Source organism: Bos grunniens, chromosome 7, assembly GCF_055505025.1.
Source record: "Bos grunniens cultivar Pamir isolate PY7600 chromosome 7, Bosgru_T2T1.0, whole genome shotgun sequence".
Lineage (NCBI taxonomy): Eukaryota > Metazoa > Chordata > Mammalia > Artiodactyla > Bovidae > Bos > Bos grunniens.
In genome coordinates this window covers 20837472-20856468 of record NC_141171.1, presented here as the reverse complement: position 1 = coordinate 20856468, position 18997 = coordinate 20837472, and the positions used below count along the sequence as shown (strand labels likewise).

Genomic DNA, 18997 nt, shown 5'->3' with positions numbered 1-18997 from the left:
TGAAGCCGACTACCGGTACTTCCGCCCTGCTTGGCCACGTGGCCTCCAGCCGGCCTGTCCCTCACAATCTAGTCCTTCACCAGTTGTCAATCAAGGCCCGGGAGGGGGTGTTCCCAGAGGCACATCCAATCAGGGACGGGGGAGGGCACGTTCGCTGACGTGGTGACGTCGCTGTCAGCTGCCAGGGCGTCCCATCGCACCTACCTCGCGGGACACTTGGTGTCCCCTCGCTGTCGCTCTGACCTGCCTGAGCCATTGGGCTGCAGGGTCACGGAGAGAGCCACCTGAATGCGGGGTGAGAGGCTCAAATGGTGAGTGCGTGGGGCTGGCGCTGAGACTGGCTGGGGCTGGTTCGAACTGGCCGGACGGTAGTCTCCACCGTCCACTTCGTTTCGCGTGCCGGCCTCCTGTCCGGTGCTCGTGGGGCTCCCGGGTCCCAATTCGAGTCTCCGGCCCCCGACCGCGATGTGGAGTCTCGTGAGTTCCGACCGCGTCCTTGGCCTGTTGGATGTCTGGCTGAGGACGAGGCAACGTCCGGAGCGGGTGGTCGGGTTCTGGGGTCCTTCCCGGGACCTGACAGATGAAGTCAAGTCCACAGTTGGTCAGAGAGACTCTATTGCAAATTCTGTTGCCAGAGCGCCGAGGCTCGGATCTCAGGGATGTGCCAGCGTCGCCAACCACACGGAAAAGTACTTTTCTGTGTGAGGAAGGCTCATTGACAGAATCAGAGGTCCTGTGGTCAGGGCATCCTCGGCCCAGGTCAGGGGGGACTTGTTCTGCCGCTCAGTGATCCTCAGTTTGGTAGTTGTAGTGGGGAGTAACCCAGAGTCAGGGGCATTTGGGAAGAGAAGCTTGGAGTAAAGTTTGGGTAAAAAAAATGGATGTTGATCTTAAAAATAACAATTACTTACTAGGAAAAATGGATTTATTGGGGAACAACAAAAAATTGCAATTAGGGACAGACGAGGTATAGCAAAAGCTATAAGCATGTCCAACAAACTTATGTATTGTGGAGAAAGGAGGGAATTGGGAGGGGTTGTATTGGTGTAATAAAATCCATGGAGAAAATGGAGAATTCAATTTTTCTCATTGGCTAGTTGCTGAGGTAGCCAGTTTCTTGAGAAGATGCAGTGCATGTACATGTTTTTCTGTTGGGTGCTGTAATTGATGATTCTTGTTTTCCATTTTTCTCTTGGGGTCCGCAGTCCACATTTCTTCCTCTAACTGATGTCAAGTGGTACTGGGTGAGGCTCTCCCTGCTGGCTCCACTCTTGATTCTTTTTAGGTAATTTTCACAGGAGCCATTGAGAACACTTGGTCAAGACTGTGGCATTGAAACAACCCTAACCTTCTAACAAGAGACCTTTATTCAAATGAGTTATTCCAGAGGGAGAAGGATCTGTTCCACCAGACACAGGGGGCCCTGCAGGAGAGAGGACACGTGACCCTAAGATCCGCAAGTGTCTCAAGAGCTGGGCAAGGAGAGTTTTCCTTTTACAGAGAGGAGTGACCAGAACCAGGAAGGGCCAGGCGTGGTGCTTGGACCATAGATCCCTGAGGCCAGCCTGTCACTGGGGATCTGTGTGCTGGCTGGGGTGAAGCAGGCCAAAGTTCAGGGAGAAGTCGAGGGGTTGAACCACAGTTTGGCCAACAAGCACCTGTTCTGCGTGGTCATTGGGGCAAGCAGGTCCCCTAATCACAATGAGGCGGAAATGGGGCTTTGGGGTTGGGGGGCAGTATCTGGCCTTGCCCTGAATAAACAAAGGGTCTCCATGTGAGTCTTTTCTGAATCAAGTGGGGCAGTTTCTTGCAGCTTCCAATTTTCCAGAACACCGAAGTGTGAGGGGTCCTTTCACCTTCCATACATGTTTCCAGGAGCACAGAGCTCACAGAGGGTTCAGCATTGTCCCCTGACATGGGGGAGCAGCCTCCTCTGGTCCAGCTCAGCACGAGTAACTTCCCTTCCTCCAGCTTCTGGTTTCAGCAGGTGTAGAATACTGAATTCTTCTTGCCTGGCTTCTCCTCAGTGACGGTGGTAACATCTCAGGTCTCTGCTCTTTCCTGAAGGCTCAGGTTCTCCTGGGTCTTTGGGACTTAACTAGAGATGCCTCTGGGGAGAAGGGAATGTTCTGTCCTCCATTAGAATTGCCGGAAATGCAGGCATTCCCACCCCTTCATGTGAAGTGGGTGGAGATGTGAATGAAAAAGATTCTTAAGAATCTTAGCAACTCTTCTGTGAAGGGTGTCTGGTGCTGGTCCACTTCCTGTTATTAGTCAGCAGACACAGAAATTCTGGAAACAGTGACCTGTGCTATGCGGACTTGCTCACTTCTTTTTAGATGAGTCACAGCTTGTTGTTACGAGGAGTTAGTGAACTGAGGCCTGTCTTCTCAAAGGGATGAGCAGTAACCAGTTTCTTGAACCAGAAACCTGCCCTAAAATTTCCTCCCCTGCGTTATCCAGGAACACAGGAGGAAGCAGCAATTTTGCAGATCCTCATTCACACACGGAGATGGGGCATCATGTCTCCTGTAAATGACCCAAAACCGGTGCATCCCCTGGGGTTGGGGACAAGCTGAGCCTGGGAACGAGGGGAAGGAAGGTGCCCTGGGGTCTTGCTGGTGCCCTTCCCCACATGCGTGGCCTTGAACCATAGAACCACCACAGAAGGAGCTGTTAATGGCAGGAGAGTGGGGGAGGGGATCTACCTGCAGAAGTGCTGGGGGTGATGTGTCCCCTAAGGCTGGCTGTTTCCTGACCTTTGCTTTGGGCCTCATCCAGGGAGTTGGTGGATTGTGAGGTGTGCGCCCTGAGTGAGTGTGATGGTCGGACATGGTGAAGTCTCCTTGGATTCAACTGTTGCTGAGAGACGGTGGATGAACTTGAGGGTTTCCTCCTGGTGAAAATTGAAGCTCAGAGGAGGGGGCTTGTTTTACCTCCATGGGAAAGCTCAGTCCCTCCCTCTGCCCTGGGGGCACCCCTTGATCCCCAGTTCACATAGCTTTGACCTTCTGACTTGGGGTCTCCTGTGCACCATGGGCAGCAGGCTGCTGATCTGAGCGACTCACACTTGGCTGCTCTTCCCTTTTGTTTCCTTGATAGGAGTCTTCTGCCCTGTGGCTCATTGTACAAGTATGTTAAGATATTTTTCTTCCATTATGTGAAGGTGTAGGCTTTTGTTTTTTTCAGATACACTTGCTTATGTGTGTGTACAGTTTTTTTTAAGAACTATTTACTTATTTTGGAGCTGTGCTGAGTCTTCATTGCTATGTTTGGGCTTTCTCTAGTTGCAGTGAGCAGAGGCTTCTCTTGTGGTTCCCAGACTCTAGAGTGCAGGCTCAGTCATTGTGGCTCACGGGTATAGTTGCCCCTCGGCTTGTGGGATCTTCCCAGACCAGGGATCAAACCCATGTCCCCTTCATTGGCAAATGGATTCTTAACCTCTGGACCACCAGGGAAGTCCTTTAAATCTATTGTTAATTTCCTATTGTATCCTCTTTTCCTTTCTTTCTGGGACTCCAGTGATACTAATGTTTTGTGTTTGTCCCACGGGTCTCTAAGACACTTGTCATTTATTTTTTGTCTATTTTCTCTCTGCTGTTCAGATTGTTGTTGTTGTTCAGTTGCTCGGTCATGTCCGACTCTTTGTGACCCCATGGACTGCAGCACACCAGGGTTCCCTGTCCTTCACCATCTCCTGGAGTTTGCTCAAACTCATGATTATTGAGTAGGTGATGCCATCCAACCATCCCATCCTCTGTCATCCCCTTCTCCTCCTGCCTTCAGTCTTTCCCAGCATCAGAGTCTTCCAGTGAGTCAACTCTTTGCATCAGGTGGCCAAAGTATTGGAGCTTCAGCTTTAGCATTAGTCCTTCCAATGGATATTCAGATTTGATTTCCTTTAGGATTGACTCGTTTGATCTCCTTGCAGCCCAAGGGGACTCTCAAAAGCCTTCTCCAACACCACAGTTCAAAAGCCTCTGTTCTTTAGCGCTCAACCTTATTTATGGTCCAACTCACATCTGTACATGACTACTGGGAAAACCTTAGCTTTGACTAGAAGGACTTTTGTTGGCAAAGTAATGTCTCTGCTTTTTAATACACTGTATAGGTTTGTTGTAGCTTTTCTCCCAAGGAGCAAGGGTCTTTTAATTTCGTGGTGGCAATCACCATCTGCAGTGATTTTGGAGCCCAAGAAAATAAAGCCTGTCACTGTTTCCATTGTCTTCCTATCTATTTGCCATGAAGTGATGGGACCAGATGCCATGATCTTAGTTTTTTGAATGTTGTTTTAAGTCAGCTTTTTCATTTTCCTCTTTCATCTTCATTGAGAGGCTCTTTAGTTCCTCTTCACTTCCTGCTATAAGGGTGGTGTCATCTGCATATCTGAAGTTATTGATATTTCTCCCGGCAATCTTGATTCCAGCTTGTGCTTCATGCAGCCTGGCACTTGGTGTGATGTACTCTGTATGTAAGTTAAATAAAAGGGTGACAATATACAGCTTTTGACATACACCTTTCCCAATTTTGAACCAGTCTGTTGTTCCATGTCTGGTTCTGTTGCTTCTTGACCTGCATACAGGTTTCTCAGGAGGCAGGTAAGGTGGTCTGGTATTCCCATCTCTTTAAGAATTTTCCAGTTTGTTGTGATCCACACAATCAAAGGCTTTGGTGTAGTCAGTGAAACAGAAGTAGATGTGTTTTTGGAACTCTCTTGCTTTTTCTATGATCCAGCAGATATTGGCAATTTGATCTCTGGTTCCTCTGCCTTTTCTAAATCCAGCTTGTATATCTGGAGGTTCTTGGTTCACATACTGTTGAAGCCAGCCTAGCTTAAAGGATTTTGAGCATGACCTTGCTAGCTTGTGAAATGAGTACAACTGTGCAGTAGTTTGAACATTCTTTGGCATTCCCTCCTTTGGGATTGGAATGAAAACTGACCTTCTCCAGTCCTGTGGCCCCTGTTGAGTTTTCCGAATTTGCTGGCATATTGAGTTCAGCACTTTAACAGCATCATCTTTTAGGATTTGAAATAGCTCAGCTGGAATTCCATCACCTCCACTAGCTTTGTTTGTAGTGATGCTTCCTAAGGCCCACTTGACTTCACATTCCAGGATGTCTGGCTCTGGGTGAGTAATCACACCATTATGATTATCCCGGTCATTAAGATCTTTTTTGTATAGTTCTTCTGTGTATTCTTGGCTCCTCTTCTTAATATCTTCTGCTTCTGTTAGGTCTGTACCGTTTCTGTCCTTAATGGTGCCCATCTTTGCATGAAATATTCTTTGGTATCTCTTTTTCTTGAAGAGATCTCTAGTCTTTCCCATTCTGTTGTTTTCCTCTGTTTCTTTGCATTGTTCACTTAGGAAGACTTTCTCCTTGCTATTCTTTGGTACTCTGCATTCTGATGGGTATATCTTTTCTTTTCTTCTTTGCCTTTCGCTGCTCTTTTCTCAGCTATTTCTAAGGCCTCCTAAGACAACCATGCTGCCTCTTTGCCTTTCTTTTTCTTGGGGATGGTTTTGATCACTGCCTCCTGTACTGTGTTATCCTTAGTTCTTCAGGTACTCTATCATATTTAATCCCTTAAATCAGATTGGTTGAATTCTGATGTCCTACCTTCAAGTTGATTGATTCTTTTCTCTGTCATATTCATGCTGAATTTTAAACCATCCAGTTTTTTAGTTCAGTTACTGTATTTCAGTTCTAAATTTTCCATTTGGTTCTTCTTTGTAGCTTTTATTTCTTTGCTGAGACTTTCAATTTTTTATTTGTTTCAAGTGTGTTTGTAATTACTCATTGAAGTATTTTCTATAGCTTTAAAATCCTTGCCAGATAATTCCCTGTGTGATTTTGCTGTTGGTGTCTGTTGGTTGTATTTGAGGTGTAGGTTTTTATTCATTGGTTGGTTGATAGCACCTCCCAGCAGTCAGCCCCCTGGATGACGATTGTCCTGATCTTTTTTTATTCTTTGCAGCTTTGCAGGTGTCCCTCATCATCAGCGGTGTTTTATTTGGTTTTGCTTCTGCTGCATTTGTAGTAAGTGAAGGTGACCAGTTCCACACCAGTAGCGGCACACAAAAGGCTTATCTGTGGTTCTCAGTCCGTTTGTTTCAAACGTGCTCATGTCAGAGGAAGGGCTTCCCCATTTAACTCCTCCATCCAGTCCTCGTGGGGCTTGGGTTGTCTCACATTTAAAAAAAAAAAAACTTATTTGGCAGCTCATGGGGTCTTTAGTTGCAGCATGTGAACTCCTAGTTGCGGTACATGGGACCTAGTTCCCTGACCAGGGCTCGAACCCAGGTCCCCTGCATTGGGAGCATGGAGTTTTAGCCACTACCCCACCAGGGAAGTCCCTCACATTTATTTTTGATTTGTCAGCAGTGCTGTTATTCTCCTTTTTGTCTCCCAACTCTAAGTGCAAGGTATAAATATTTTATATCTAGGAGAAAAATTGTGGGATTGTAGATTATGGATAAGTTAGAAATACTAGGAAGTGCAGAGGGGTGACTGGAGTTGAGTGTTTATTCCATGCCATTCCTAGTACTTGGAGAATCCAACTTAATTTCGTTCATCTTTTGTGTCCATTTGTGTGAAATGGGGTCTGCTTGTGATTGTAAATTGGTTTTTACTGATAACCGTTGGTGGTGAGCATTTATTTCAATGGGTAATTCATCTTCTGTGAAATAGTTTCCTCACCTTGAACTCATTTGTATGTCTACTGATTTCTTATGTTTTATTTACATACTGTGGACATTCATCTTTTTTCATTTCTAGGTATGGCAAATATGTTCTCCTAGATTGTGAGTTATCATTTCTTTCGATTTTGTACTTTTTTAAATTCATTGTTAATTGGAGAATAATTGCTTTACAATGTTGTGTTGCTTTCTGCCTTACAAGAAAGTGGATCAGCCATAAATATACATATATTCCCTCCCTCTTGAACCTCCCTCCCAGCCCCACCCCAATTCTGGGTAATTCTTAACTTTAATAGACTTGGATTGAATTTATCCATCTTGTCTTTTGTAGCTTACTCTTTTTTCCATATATAAGAAAACTCATCCTACGCTCAAGTCATAAATGTGTTTCCCTGTAGTGTCTCACAGAGTGTCCTACTTTGTTCTTTCACAGTTAAGTCCACAGTGAATTGGTTATTGTACATGTAGTCATAAGAGAAAAGATTTCTTACTCCCCTGGAGATAGCCAGTGGCTGCTGCCCCATGTATCAGTAGCCCCCTCCCAGCAGCACGTGTCCTGGCATAGATCCAGCTGGGCCTGTTTCTGTGCATTGTGATTTTTTCCATAGGTATATCTATTCATCCCTCTGTTAACGCCATCCTGTCATAATCGCTGTAGTTTAAAATGTTTTAATGTGCATTAGGAAACATCCCACCACCTTACTCCATAGAAAATCTTGGTTGTCTTTAGAAATTCGTCTTTTATTTCAGTTTTTAGAAGTGGTTTTTAAGTCAAACAAAGCAGAACAAACCAATCCTAAGAGAAACCTTGTTGTGCACTGGAATGGTACCTTCATAAAATTCTTAAATGTTTGGGAGAAGGTGACATCATAGTCTCTCTGTGGATATGGCTCATCTCTCCATTTCTTTCTTTCTACTATTGTCATTAAATGTTTTGGAATTTATCCACTAAAACATTTTTATAGACATAATTGAGAAAGAAAACTAGTATTAGTAACAATCAGTTTTTAGTTTTAATTAAAAAAAAATTTTTCCCCCTGTGGCATGAGTCTAGCCCTGTTGTTTTAGGTTATTACCCCAGTGCCATTTTGACAGTCTCTAGCCTTCTACCCATTACACTACCAGTGGTAGCCCTGATGCAGTGCTGGGTGGGGTAAGGAGGGGGCCAAGTGAGACTGAGATGTGGGGAAGGCAAGGGTGTCTGGGCTGGGTGGCATTGAGAGAATGGGCTGGATGGCTCATGCTGGGACTCTCACTCATTTGGGGAGCTCATGGGGCAGTGGGGAGGGCTGCCTGGGATGGAGGTGCCAAGTAGGGCACATGGATGTCGGGGGGACACTTGGGCTGAGGGCCAGATGGCAGCCTTCTGCTCCTGGGACACACATACACTCAGACACCACTCTCAGATGAACACTTGGACACACATACCAATACGCTTCTTAACCTGCACCCTGCCCCCAGCTCTCTGTCTCTCACCCTGCTCTCCTTTTCTATCCCATTTATCCAGCATAGCCAGATAACATTTATAGTGTTGTTTATGGTCTGTCTTCCTGCCGGAAGGCAAGCTCCAGGAAGGCAGGGTGCTTGGCCTGCCTTGTCCATTTCTATATGTCCAGCTCCTTAGGCTTAAGTGCTCAGTAGGTAAGAACCTGGTGGCTCAGGTGGTAAAGAATCTGTTTGCAATGCAGGAGAATTGGGTTTGATTCCTGGGTCAGGAAGATTCCTTGGAGAAGGGAATGGCAACCCACTCCAGTATTCATGCCTGGAGAATTCCATGGGTAGGGGAGTCTGGCGGGCTACAGTCCATGGAGTTGCAAAGAATCAAACACCACTGAGCACAGATGCATGCAGATAAGAACTGAGCGAACAAGTGAACCCTGCAAATCACAATCAGGTGTGTGCCACCTGATGCCTACGCAAACACGCCCAGTGGCCCACAATACTGCCACAGATGTTCTCAGACACTGATGTTCTCAGTCAAATGCATGCAGGTGCTTGCTCACCCCCAGACCCACATATCCATGCAACACACAGGTACACGGACCTTGCTGCCACTCACAGGTTCTTTCAGATTCACACCCAGCTGTCCAGGTTCCAAGGCTTGTACTCCTGCAGACACACACCAACATGTCCCTGCTCCCCACCCTCTCAGCTTTTAAAAGTTGATTATATTTTTAAAGGATCTGTTTAAACATTTACATTTCATTTGCTTGTTTTGCTTGATCAAAATACATTGAGATTTGTTTTTGTGAGTTTGCAGTCTGCAATGATATGATACTGCCAGTGGGCATTTGTGAATTCTGATAATGTTTTTAAAGTTCATTGATTTTTTTGCTATGGATCAGTATTTCCTTCCTCTTGTTGCCAGTAATATTCCATTGTGAGATTAGACTGAATGTGTTTATCCAAGTCAGTTGATGACCTTCTGAGTTATTCCCACATTTTGGCTGTCACAACTCATGTTTGTGGGTGTCTGTGTGTATTCGTTTTTGGGTTGGTGTTTTCCTTTTGCCTCTCTTGGGTAGTTAGATAGCTAGAGTGCAATTGCTGTTATATGGTGCTGTGTTAATAATCTTCAGGATTTGCTGGACTGTTTTCAAAGTGGCTTCGCTATTTTACCTTCTCTCCAGCAGTGGTTGAGGGTTCCAAGTTCCTCACATCCTCACCAACACTTGCTTGTCTGTCTTACAGCTCTCCTAGTGGGTATGAAGAAGTATCTGTGGTTTTTATTTGCATTTCCTTGATGACTAATGTCCCTTTTTTTTTTTCCTTTGGCCACACTGCACAGCTTGTGGGATCTTAGTTTCCTGACTAGGGAGCCAACTGGGCAACCAGGCAGTGAAAGCGCTGAGTCCTAACCCTAGGACCGCTAACAAACTCCCAAGTAGTCCACATTTTCAGGAGTTTGATTAGCAAACCCCAGTTGCAGCCCAAGGTGAGGTAGCCTTGTGTTTGTAGCTGATATAGTAGGAATTTTATCATTTAGATTTCCAGAATATATCTTTGATTAAAATTCTAATTTATAAAAATAATCATTTGCTTTGTATTTCAGGGGTGTGGTGTCAGCCTATGTTGTCCTAAAGACAATAATTAGGTGGTTTTTTTTTCTTTCTGTTCAAGTTACCTTCAACTCTGTTGCCATCAGATCTTCTGCAGCTCTTCTTTGTGGGGCATCTTCCTTGTACTCTGGGCACTTGGTTATTTATCAGACAGACCCTGCTGGCTTGACCAATCCCTCAGGAGCCAGGCCTTCTCTTAACCCGACATTAACTCCACGGGTGTCCCAGGCCCTGGACCCTGACCTGTGTCTGTGCCCTTGGTGTCCACTTCATCCTGGCAGAGCGTTGTGTGTATGTTTCTGTCAGATGTGAGGGGACCAGACCAGGCTTTTATATGCTGTTTCAGTCAAATTGAAAGTTGTTCAGATGCAGCAGTCCTGGAAAATCTGTCCACAACCTCCTGACAGTATGCTCCTATTCTTGGAGAATCAAGGAAATAACTTACAAGCAGGCCCCATATCCATTTCCAAGTCATCTGAATAATGATTTCATTTTCAGTACTTGTCCAGCCTCATGATCTGCTCTGTTTCATTAAAAACAGTTCTTTTTCATTATGTGTGTGTTTATCAGTTACACTTTGCTTCAGTGTCCAGCACTCACCATCACTGAGGAACCTGCATTAGATTTGCTGGCATGTGATCACTGCCTGCAAGAGTATGAGCTCAGGAGTCCTAGGAACTGAGTCCAGTTCCCGCTTGTTGGCCTCCCCATCCTTCCCACTTGGGGGTGAAGGAGGAGTCTCGCTGACACAGAACATGTGGCTGTTTCAGGACTCAGTGGTCTTTGAAGACGTGGCTGTGAACTTCACCCTGGAGGAGTGGGAACTGTTGGACCCTGCTCAGAGGAAGCTCTACAGAGATGTGATGCTGGAGACCTGCAGGAACCTGGCCACTGTGGGTGAGGACGGCTTCCTCCCTGCACTAAGTCTTTAGCGAACAATTACTTCTTACAATGTCCTTTCTTATGAGTGATGAGGATGGGAGTATTTTGAAAAAAATGGCAAACATGGTCCCCACCTTTTTAAAACCTACCTAAAATAGATAGCTTTTCCATGACAGTGTTACTATACTGAATTGATTTTTATTACTCTTGATCAGAATCCTGAGGCTCCCTAATTTCACAACTGTGAGCATGGTCTCCATTGTCACCTTGGGCCAATGAGAGAAGCATAATGGATTTCACCCTGTGAAAATTATCCTGTGATCAGTACACATTTGAGATGATCTTGTTGCAGTTAAACCTACACTTAACCTGTCCTCCACCCTCCCCATGAGGAGCATTCTCTAGGAGCATTTTGGCAGCTGCACTCTGTCCCACCTCCCAGGGGAGCTGGGTCCATAGACTTCATCCAGGGCCTCTGTACCTGTGATCACCAGGGAGCACACCTGCTCGGGAGGAGCATGCTCTGGGTCAGGGAGGGATATTTGGATGTACCCGTTAGGAGCACAACTCAGGTCTCTGAGAAGGTGATGGGTGTCATTAACTTGGCTTCCTTCTTGGAGTTTTCATCCATTCTTGTTCACTTGAAGTCTTTTTGGAGCTCCTCTGACAAAGGGATCATTTGGGAAAGTGCATTTTGCCCAGTTCCTTTCTACTTTACTTCTGTGAGGTACTTATTAGTGAACAGACTGCCATTTTGACTCATTTTCCCTATGATGGCCATCACTCTCTCCTTGGGTTCAGTTAATATATTAATATAGCTCACAGAACTCAGAGAAACATGCTTCTTACTAGATCACAGGTTCATTATTAAAGGATATAATTCAGGAACAGCTAGATGTAAGAAATGCATCTAGATTTGAAAAGGAGTTTCCCTGCTTCTCCAGGTGCCAGTCTCACCATATCTCTATGTGTTCACCAACCCAGAAGCTCTCCAAACCTTTTTTTCATACCTTCATTACATAGGCATGGTTGATGAAGTCACCAGCCATTGCCAGTTGATTTGATCTCTAGCTGCTCCCCCACCCCCAGAGGTTTTGGGGGTGTTGAGGGATATGGGTGGGACTGAAAGTTTCAAGTATTTAATCACGTGGTTATCTTTATTGGCAATTAGTCCCCATACTCAGGTTCTTTGCAACACTTTCTTTCATTAATATAAACTCAATTGGGATGGAAAAGGCTTGTTATGAATCATAGGAAACCTATTTCACCTTTCTTATCCTGAAGCATTTTCTGGAAATGAGCACAAGAGACCACATATTATTCTGTTGTTTGTATTGCTCAGGAAGTTCCAAGGGTTTTGAGATCCCTGAGCAGGAAACTGTGAATAAGGACCCAGTTTGAAAAGTACATGTTGGTCATCTCAGTAACCAAATATGTGTGTGTGTGTGTGTGTGTGTGTGTCTGATAGATCACAATATCACACATCTCCTTTCTTCCTTTATACAATTATTTTACATTTTTGAATGAGTCTATGGAAAGAAATCTAGATATGGTCTCTTTCCTTTCCCCCACCATTTCTTTCCCAATGATTTAATTATGCTTCCAATTATTGCAGGTTCTTGCCCTCAAGTTAACGTCAGTGTATCAAGTCCTCAGTGGGATATCTTGGAGACTGGACTATGCATTGAACGGGAAGTTGTAAGATTCACAAGAAATGATTCTAGGTCTGTTTTGGGAGAAAACTGGGCATTTCATAACCTGCGAGATCAGCATCTAACTCAGGAGAGGCGTGTGAGGTGAGTGGCACTCCCACAGGGAGAAGGGGGATGAGGGATCTCAGCAGAGTGTTAGACTCATGTGATGGTAAAGAAAGGTGTAAACTTAGCTAAACAATTGTAAAGTTAGCTAATAAACAATTGTGTACTCAGAAATTTTACAAACAATACTTTTATAAGTGTGCTATAGATACTGAGCATCAGAAACTTAATTCAGTAGGAAATGATGATTAGAAAACCTCGTGTAAAAAACACTGAAAGTTATGGCTGTCTTTGAGCCCTCAGCCAGAGCATTAACCTTTGTTGCACTTCGTCATGTTGCAGAGAGTGCTGAAAACATGCCCATTCATTGAAAATCACAGATATATAGTCAAAATAATAATGAATAACCATAAACAAATCATTAATCCCTAATAATTCACTTCCTGTTTTGACCAGAAATCATTTGGTGGAAAGTCTCTGTGAAGGTAAAGAAGATCATCAATCTCTAAAAACGCCGAACAGGATTATAGATCTTACTGTGCATGAGAGTTATCAGACTAAAATTCAGCCTCATCAATGCATTACATGTGGAAAAGCCTTCAGGGATCATTCTTTGAAGAAGAATCAGCAAAAGTCCCACATTGGGCAAAAACCTTATACATGTGAGGAATGTGGACAAACCTGCAGTTGTGTCTTGTGCCTCAGCCCTGCTGGGGAAACAGACTTTGTAGAGAAACCTGATAAATGTCAAGATGATGGGCGAGCATCTAAGAGATCCGTGAAGAGTCACAGTAGTAAACATTCCTTAGACTGTAAAAAATCTGGAAAAGCTCTCACTTTTCAGGGACATAAGAGAGGTCAATATGGCCAGAAAATCTATGTGTGTGATGTGTGTGGGAAATCTTTCAGTTATTATTGCCAACTTAAACGGCACGTGAGAACTCACACTGGAGAGAAACCCTATAAGTGCAAAGAATGTGGGAAAGCTTTTACTGGCATCTCACACTTCCGAGAACATGTCCGAATGCACACTGGAGAGAAGCCCTATGAGTGTAAGCAGTGTGGCAAGGCTTTCAGCTGGTGCACTTACCTTCGGGAACACATGCGAACACACAGTGGAGAAAAGCCCTATGAATGTAAGCAGTGTGGCAAAGCTTTTCCCTATCTCAAATCCCTGCAAGGACACGTGAGGATACACACAGGAGAGAAGCCTTATGTGTGTAATGATTGTGGGAAATCCTACAGTTGTCCTAAGTACTTCAGAAAACACGTGAAAACACACAGTGGAGTAAAACCCTATGAATGTACAGAATGCAGGAAAGCATTCATCACTTCTTCGTCCCTTCGAGAACACATGAAAACACACAGTGAAGAGAAGCCTTATCAGTGCCAGCAGTGTGGGAAAGCCTTCAGGTATCCAAGATCTTTGCAAGGACACATGATAACTCACAGTGAAGAGAAACCGTACGAATGTCAGCAGTGTGAAAAAGCCTACAGGTGTCTCATATCCCTGCAGAGACACATGAAGACACATACTGGCGAGAAATTCTGAGTACAAAGATTGGTGGGAAAGCCTTCTCCCTTAAAACCTTATAAATGAAGCAGTCAAGGGGGAGAAACATTATGAATGGAAAGAATGCAGGGAAAGCCTTCAGCACTTCATTTATTTTGTACTTGAAAACTCAGGGTAGGATGAATTTTTTTAATGGAAATAAATATAGTTTTTCCTTAAAAGTGCCTCATCCTGAATAGGGATCCCAGTGTGTTAATTTCTAGTTCATGTTGCTGATCTGAACACTTAAGATAGTAATCATCCCTCTATGTTCTCATCATCTTTACTACTTGTGTTTTGTTACCTTGGACATTAAATACACAATTATATACTACATGTCTCAATGTCATTACAATAGACCCAGAATGAAAGTTTTTTTTTTTTTTTGATTTGTGTTTTTTTTAATGTATCAGTTTAGAAGAAAATATTTTTGATCTTTACTTTGCCAAATGTTCATAGTATGTGATCATAATATGATCATAATATCGTTGAAAAGTCTTTTCTCATCCACTGTTATAGGTACTGGAATTTCCTGACTCAGTATTTACCCTCCTCTGGAGTCTTTATACTGAAAGGTATATTTTCCATGTTTCTTTTTGGCTGCTGCTGCTGCTTCTGCTAAGTTGCTTCAGTCGTGTCCGACTCCGTGCAACCCCATAGACGGCAACCCACCAGGCTTCCCCATCCCTGGGATTCTCCAGGCAAGAACACTGGAGTGGGTTGCCATTTCCTTCTCCAATGCATGAAAGTGAAAAGTGAAAGTGAAGTCACTTTCTTTTTTGCTAGTGGATACTATATCTGTGTTCCTCACAGTAGTCAGTAATTGTGGAAGGTCTTGAAAGACCTTTTGTCTTGCCTGGTAATGTTTGTAATTTGGCCTCTGCTCATTGTCCTTGACCTTGGTTAGAAATTGGACACAAAACACAGAGTTAAGAAGAATGACTTGTTCGCATGGAGATGAAAGCTGTTGTCTAGATGATTCTACTGAACTGTGTTGTCATCTTGGGTAAGGTTCAGTTCAGTTTAGTTCAGTCGCTCAGTCGTATCCGACTCTGTGACCCCATGAATTGCAGCACGCCAGGCCTCCCTGTCCATCACCAACTCCCGGAGTTCACTCAAACTCACGTCCATCAAGTCGGTGATGCCATCCAGCCATCTCATCCTTTGTCATCCCCTTCTCTGCCTGCCCCCAATCCCTCCCAGCATCAGAGTCTTTTCCAATGAGTCAACTCTTCGCATGAGGTGGCCAAAGTACTGGAGTTTCAGCTTTAGCATCATTCCTTCCAAAGAACACCCAGGACTGATCTCCTTTAGAATGGACTGGTTGGATCTCCTTGCAGTCCAAGGGACTCTCAAGAGTCTTCTCCAACATTACAGTCCAAAAGCATCAATTCTTCAGCACTCAGCTTTCTTCACAGTCCAACTCTCACATCCATACATGACCACTGGAAAAACCATAGCCTTGACTAGACAGACCTTTGTTGGCAAAGTAATGTCTCTGCTTTTGAATATGCTATCTAGGTTGGTCATAACTTTCCTTCCAAGGAGTAAGTGTCTTTTAATTTCATGGTGGGAAACTGTATATCCAGAGTCCTTCTGTTAGTGATTCTGAGTTAAAGTTCTTGAGAAGAGGAAGATGCATGAAGTCTGGAGCAGAAGTGAGGAAGCCATGATTCTCAGCTCTTCTGTACCATCAGGAGACAGAGCTGCAGGGCAGCCTGGTGGCCTGAGCTCCAGCACTGCTTTCTCACTTCTGGCTCTGCCTGTGTGGAACAGCCCCAGTCAGACACATGTTTGATGTTAGTTACCTGCTGGGCAGCAGTGTGGACTCTGCTCAGCAGTGTGGACAAGGCCCCTTATCCTGGGTCCTCTTTGGTTTTCAGGATCACACAATTCCCTGCATGTTCCTGTGGCTCTTTGGGGTCCATCAGGCCACTTCTTCAGGCTTCAGAAGATCCCTCAGTAATTTTTTTCATATCATGTGGCCCTCTTCATGTCCAAGGAGTCTCCTAATTACATGATTTCTGTGGGAAGCATCTTGTTCCTCTAATAGGGGATGTTTCCTTCCTCCATCATGGCAGATGTAATACAGCAGCCACAGATGTGGGAAACCTCTTCCCTGGTTGCACTATTGAGAGGCTGTAATGACACTGCATTTGTTGTTTTGAATACTTCCATAATTGAGATAAGTACTTTTGCATATATTTGGCCCCTGTAAACGTTTTCTCTTACAGCTGGCTGCTCTAAATGATAAACCTACTATGTTTAATAGCTTTACATTTTTATATGAACTCTGCTATTTTCTGTTGTCACATGTTTTCTTCACGTGTATCCTGCTGAGAAACTGACTCACTAGTTTTAGCCATGTCTCAATTTGAAACAAATGAAAAGGGGAATTTATTCCCAATTATAGATTGAGAAAGGTTTGGACCTGGGCCCCTTTGCTGCAGTGCTTTCACCTGAACAGACATCTCCCTGGAACAACAGGTTACAGAGAAACTATATGGGAAACTAAAAATAACTGCACACATGAGCAGTTGGGGCAAATGACCAACAAGATACAAAATGAACAAAAACTCAGCTGCCACTTCTGAGGTGTTGGGGTCAAAAGCAAGGTCCTATGCATGATCCCTGCCCAGGATCCACAGGAGAGACCCACTAAGCCACTCTTAGGGCTGAACTCATGGACCCGCCCCCACCCTGACCCCTTTTAAGGGACCAGCCCACCACCCCTCCAAGATCCATCAAGGGCACCTGTTACTTGTCTTCACTCCCTCCTTCTGCAGCTGGAGTCCCAGTAATTCAGTCCCTTGCCTGAATTCTTCATCTGGCCTAGCAACTTCTGTTGAAGAGTCCAAGGACCTGAATCAGTAACAAAAATAAAAACATTGAGAAAATTGGTCAGAAAGAATATGGTTAAATATAGCACATACAAAGCAGATGTCAGCAACTAATTACATCTTCAAATATAAACTGGTTCTCCACTAGGAGTAATTCTGCCCCTGGGGGGTGGGGGGGACCTTGGCAGTGTCTAGAGACAATTTTGAACATCATGACTGACTGGGGAGGGGCTGCTACTGGAGCGTGACTAGGGGCTGGGATTGCTGCTCCACACCCTACAGTGCACAGGACACTCCCACCAAAAAGCAATCTGGTACCAAATGTTGAATCTAAGAAACCCTGGTGTATAAAAACTGAATCTTAAAAATAACATTGCAAATACTTTCTTGGCAGTCCAGTGGTTAAGACTCCCCACTTACAGCACTTCCAGTGCAGGGGAATGGGTTTAATACCTGGTTCAGGAACTGAGATCCCACATGCCCCATGCTGCAGAAGAATTTTAAAAAAGCATTGCAGGAAGAGAGGGGGGGAAAGCTGGAGGTGAATATGCACAGTAGGATTGTTAACAGCAGTTTTTAAACACATTTAAAAAGAAATCCTATGTACACATAGACTACAAGACAACATGTCAAATTAGAAATGGTCACCTCTAGGCAGGGAGGAGGAGGAATTATCTGTACTGTTTTACAAATGTGTGTGACAAATATGGCTGAAAGATAAAATGTGTAATACTTCTCTGCACTTCTTTGAGTTGTTTCATTAAAAAGCAAATATGTAAATGGTGTTTCATTGAGATTAAAGAATTACTTTGGATCTGAAAGAAAATCATTTCTCTGAAAATTCACAATAATAAGGGGACTCTCCTGGCGGTCCGACTCCACGCGTCCACTGCAGGTGGCACAAGTTCGATCGCTGGTATGGAAAATAAGGTCCCACGTGCTGTCCGGTGTGGCCACAAGAAAAAATAATATGATACCTAATGAATATCTGGGGTTTTTCTAGCGAGTCAATGGTAAAGAATCCACCTGCCAACGCAGGAGACCTGGATTCGATCCCTGGCTTGGGAAGATGCCCTGGAGAAGGAAATGGCAACCCACTCCAGTAGTCTTGCCTGGAGTATCCCGTGGACAGAGGAGTCTGGTGGGCTACAGTCCAAGGGGTCTCAAAGGGGAGGGACACGACTTAGTGACTAAACAATGAATGTCTGCTCCACATCGTGCATTACTTAAACAGGGTGTCTTGGTATCTGCTGTACTAAGCACTGGGGATAATTCTGAGTGGTAAATGCAGCCCCATTCAGTATAGAGTGTTGAGAAGCACCCCTGGCTTCCACCCACTAGATGGGTGTAGTTAGATGCCAGTAACACCCCACCCCCACCTGTCACGTGGGAGAAAATGTCTCCAGATAGTGTCAAGCCTGTGGGTGCAATGGGAAAAAATTGCCCCAGGGATGAGAAGTCACTGCTCTAGACCATTCATTTGATACTACTCTTTTCTCCAAAATACATGGTCAAAACTGCTGTCCTGCTGCCTGCACTTAAGGGGGTCTAAGACTTTAATATGAGGATGACCACCACGATGACGAACTGACACTATAAAGTGTTATACTTTACATCACACTCAGTACTTCCTAAATGCTGGTACTGTTATGTACGTTAGGCATACAAACTACAAGCATCTTATCTTTGTGGTTCCCAAGGAAATAGGACCTGAGTCCACGATGCCCTCCAGAGCCGACGTTAACACGTTTGCACGTGGCTTGCTTTGCTCTGAGCCAACGGAAACTACGCTGTATTTGCATCTCATCTACACGCACTCCTCCGAAATCCTAAAGTAGGTCCGATCCGGGTCCTACAGAGGATTAAACAGTCTCGCTCCCCCAACCAAAACCACGGGGGTCCACTCCCGTGCTACCAGCCTCCTACCGACCAGGACTCGGCAATTCTAACTTCTAACAACAGTTCTGTCCTTTGAACTGTGCCCCGCCCTTTGACGCATTCCCGGCGCAGCCTGCCATTCTTCCAGACTCGGCCGGAGCAGACACAGGGCCAGCTGGCCGGCGAAATTAAAAGCAGTAGCCGCCGCCGCCGAGTCCCAGAACCTGGCTCCTGCTTCCGGCTCCGGGGCTGCTGGTAGCGGGAAAAAAGGCCAGGCCCAGGGCTTGGGATAGGTGGAGCCTCAAGGGTGGGCGGGCTAACCTCGTCCTCC

The 18997-nt window shown here is 44.8% G+C and overlaps 1 protein-coding gene and 1 long non-coding RNA gene across 2 annotated transcripts; one reads left to right on the top strand and one right to left on the bottom strand.

Annotated features, from left to right (window-relative positions):
• The first annotated feature begins 153 nt into the window (after positions 1-153).
• On the top strand, positions 154-14282 carry LOC147368856 (uncharacterized). Its single transcript, XM_086410264.1, has 4 exons — positions 154-311; positions 10528-10654; positions 12255-12435; positions 12853-14282. Exons 1-4 carry the CDS (start codon positions 309-311, stop codon positions 13946-13948), a joined length of 1407 nt encoding a protein of 468 aa, XP_086266390.1. The 5' UTR covers positions 154-308; the 3' UTR covers positions 13949-14282.
• Positions 14283-14320: 38 nt separating this feature from the next.
• Positions 14321-18997, bottom strand: LOC147368855 (uncharacterized). Its single transcript, XR_015166867.1, has 3 exons — positions 18499-18997; positions 16703-16810; positions 14321-16087 (listed from the first exon to the last, which is right to left on the bottom strand). It is a non-coding gene; the product is annotated as an uncharacterized LOC147368855 (long non-coding RNA).

Bases quoted from the DNA above. Each gene is read 5' to 3' on its own strand.
- LOC147368856 (XM_086410264.1), top strand. The intron at 10,655-12,254 runs GTGAGGACGGCT...CAATTATTGCAG, and splicing joins CAGGAACCTGGCCACTGTGG to GTTCTTGCCCTCAAGTTAAC. The intron at 12,436-12,852 runs GTGAGTGGCACT...TGTTTTGACCAG, and splicing joins ACTCAGGAGAGGCGTGTGAG to AAATCATTTGGTGGAAAGTC.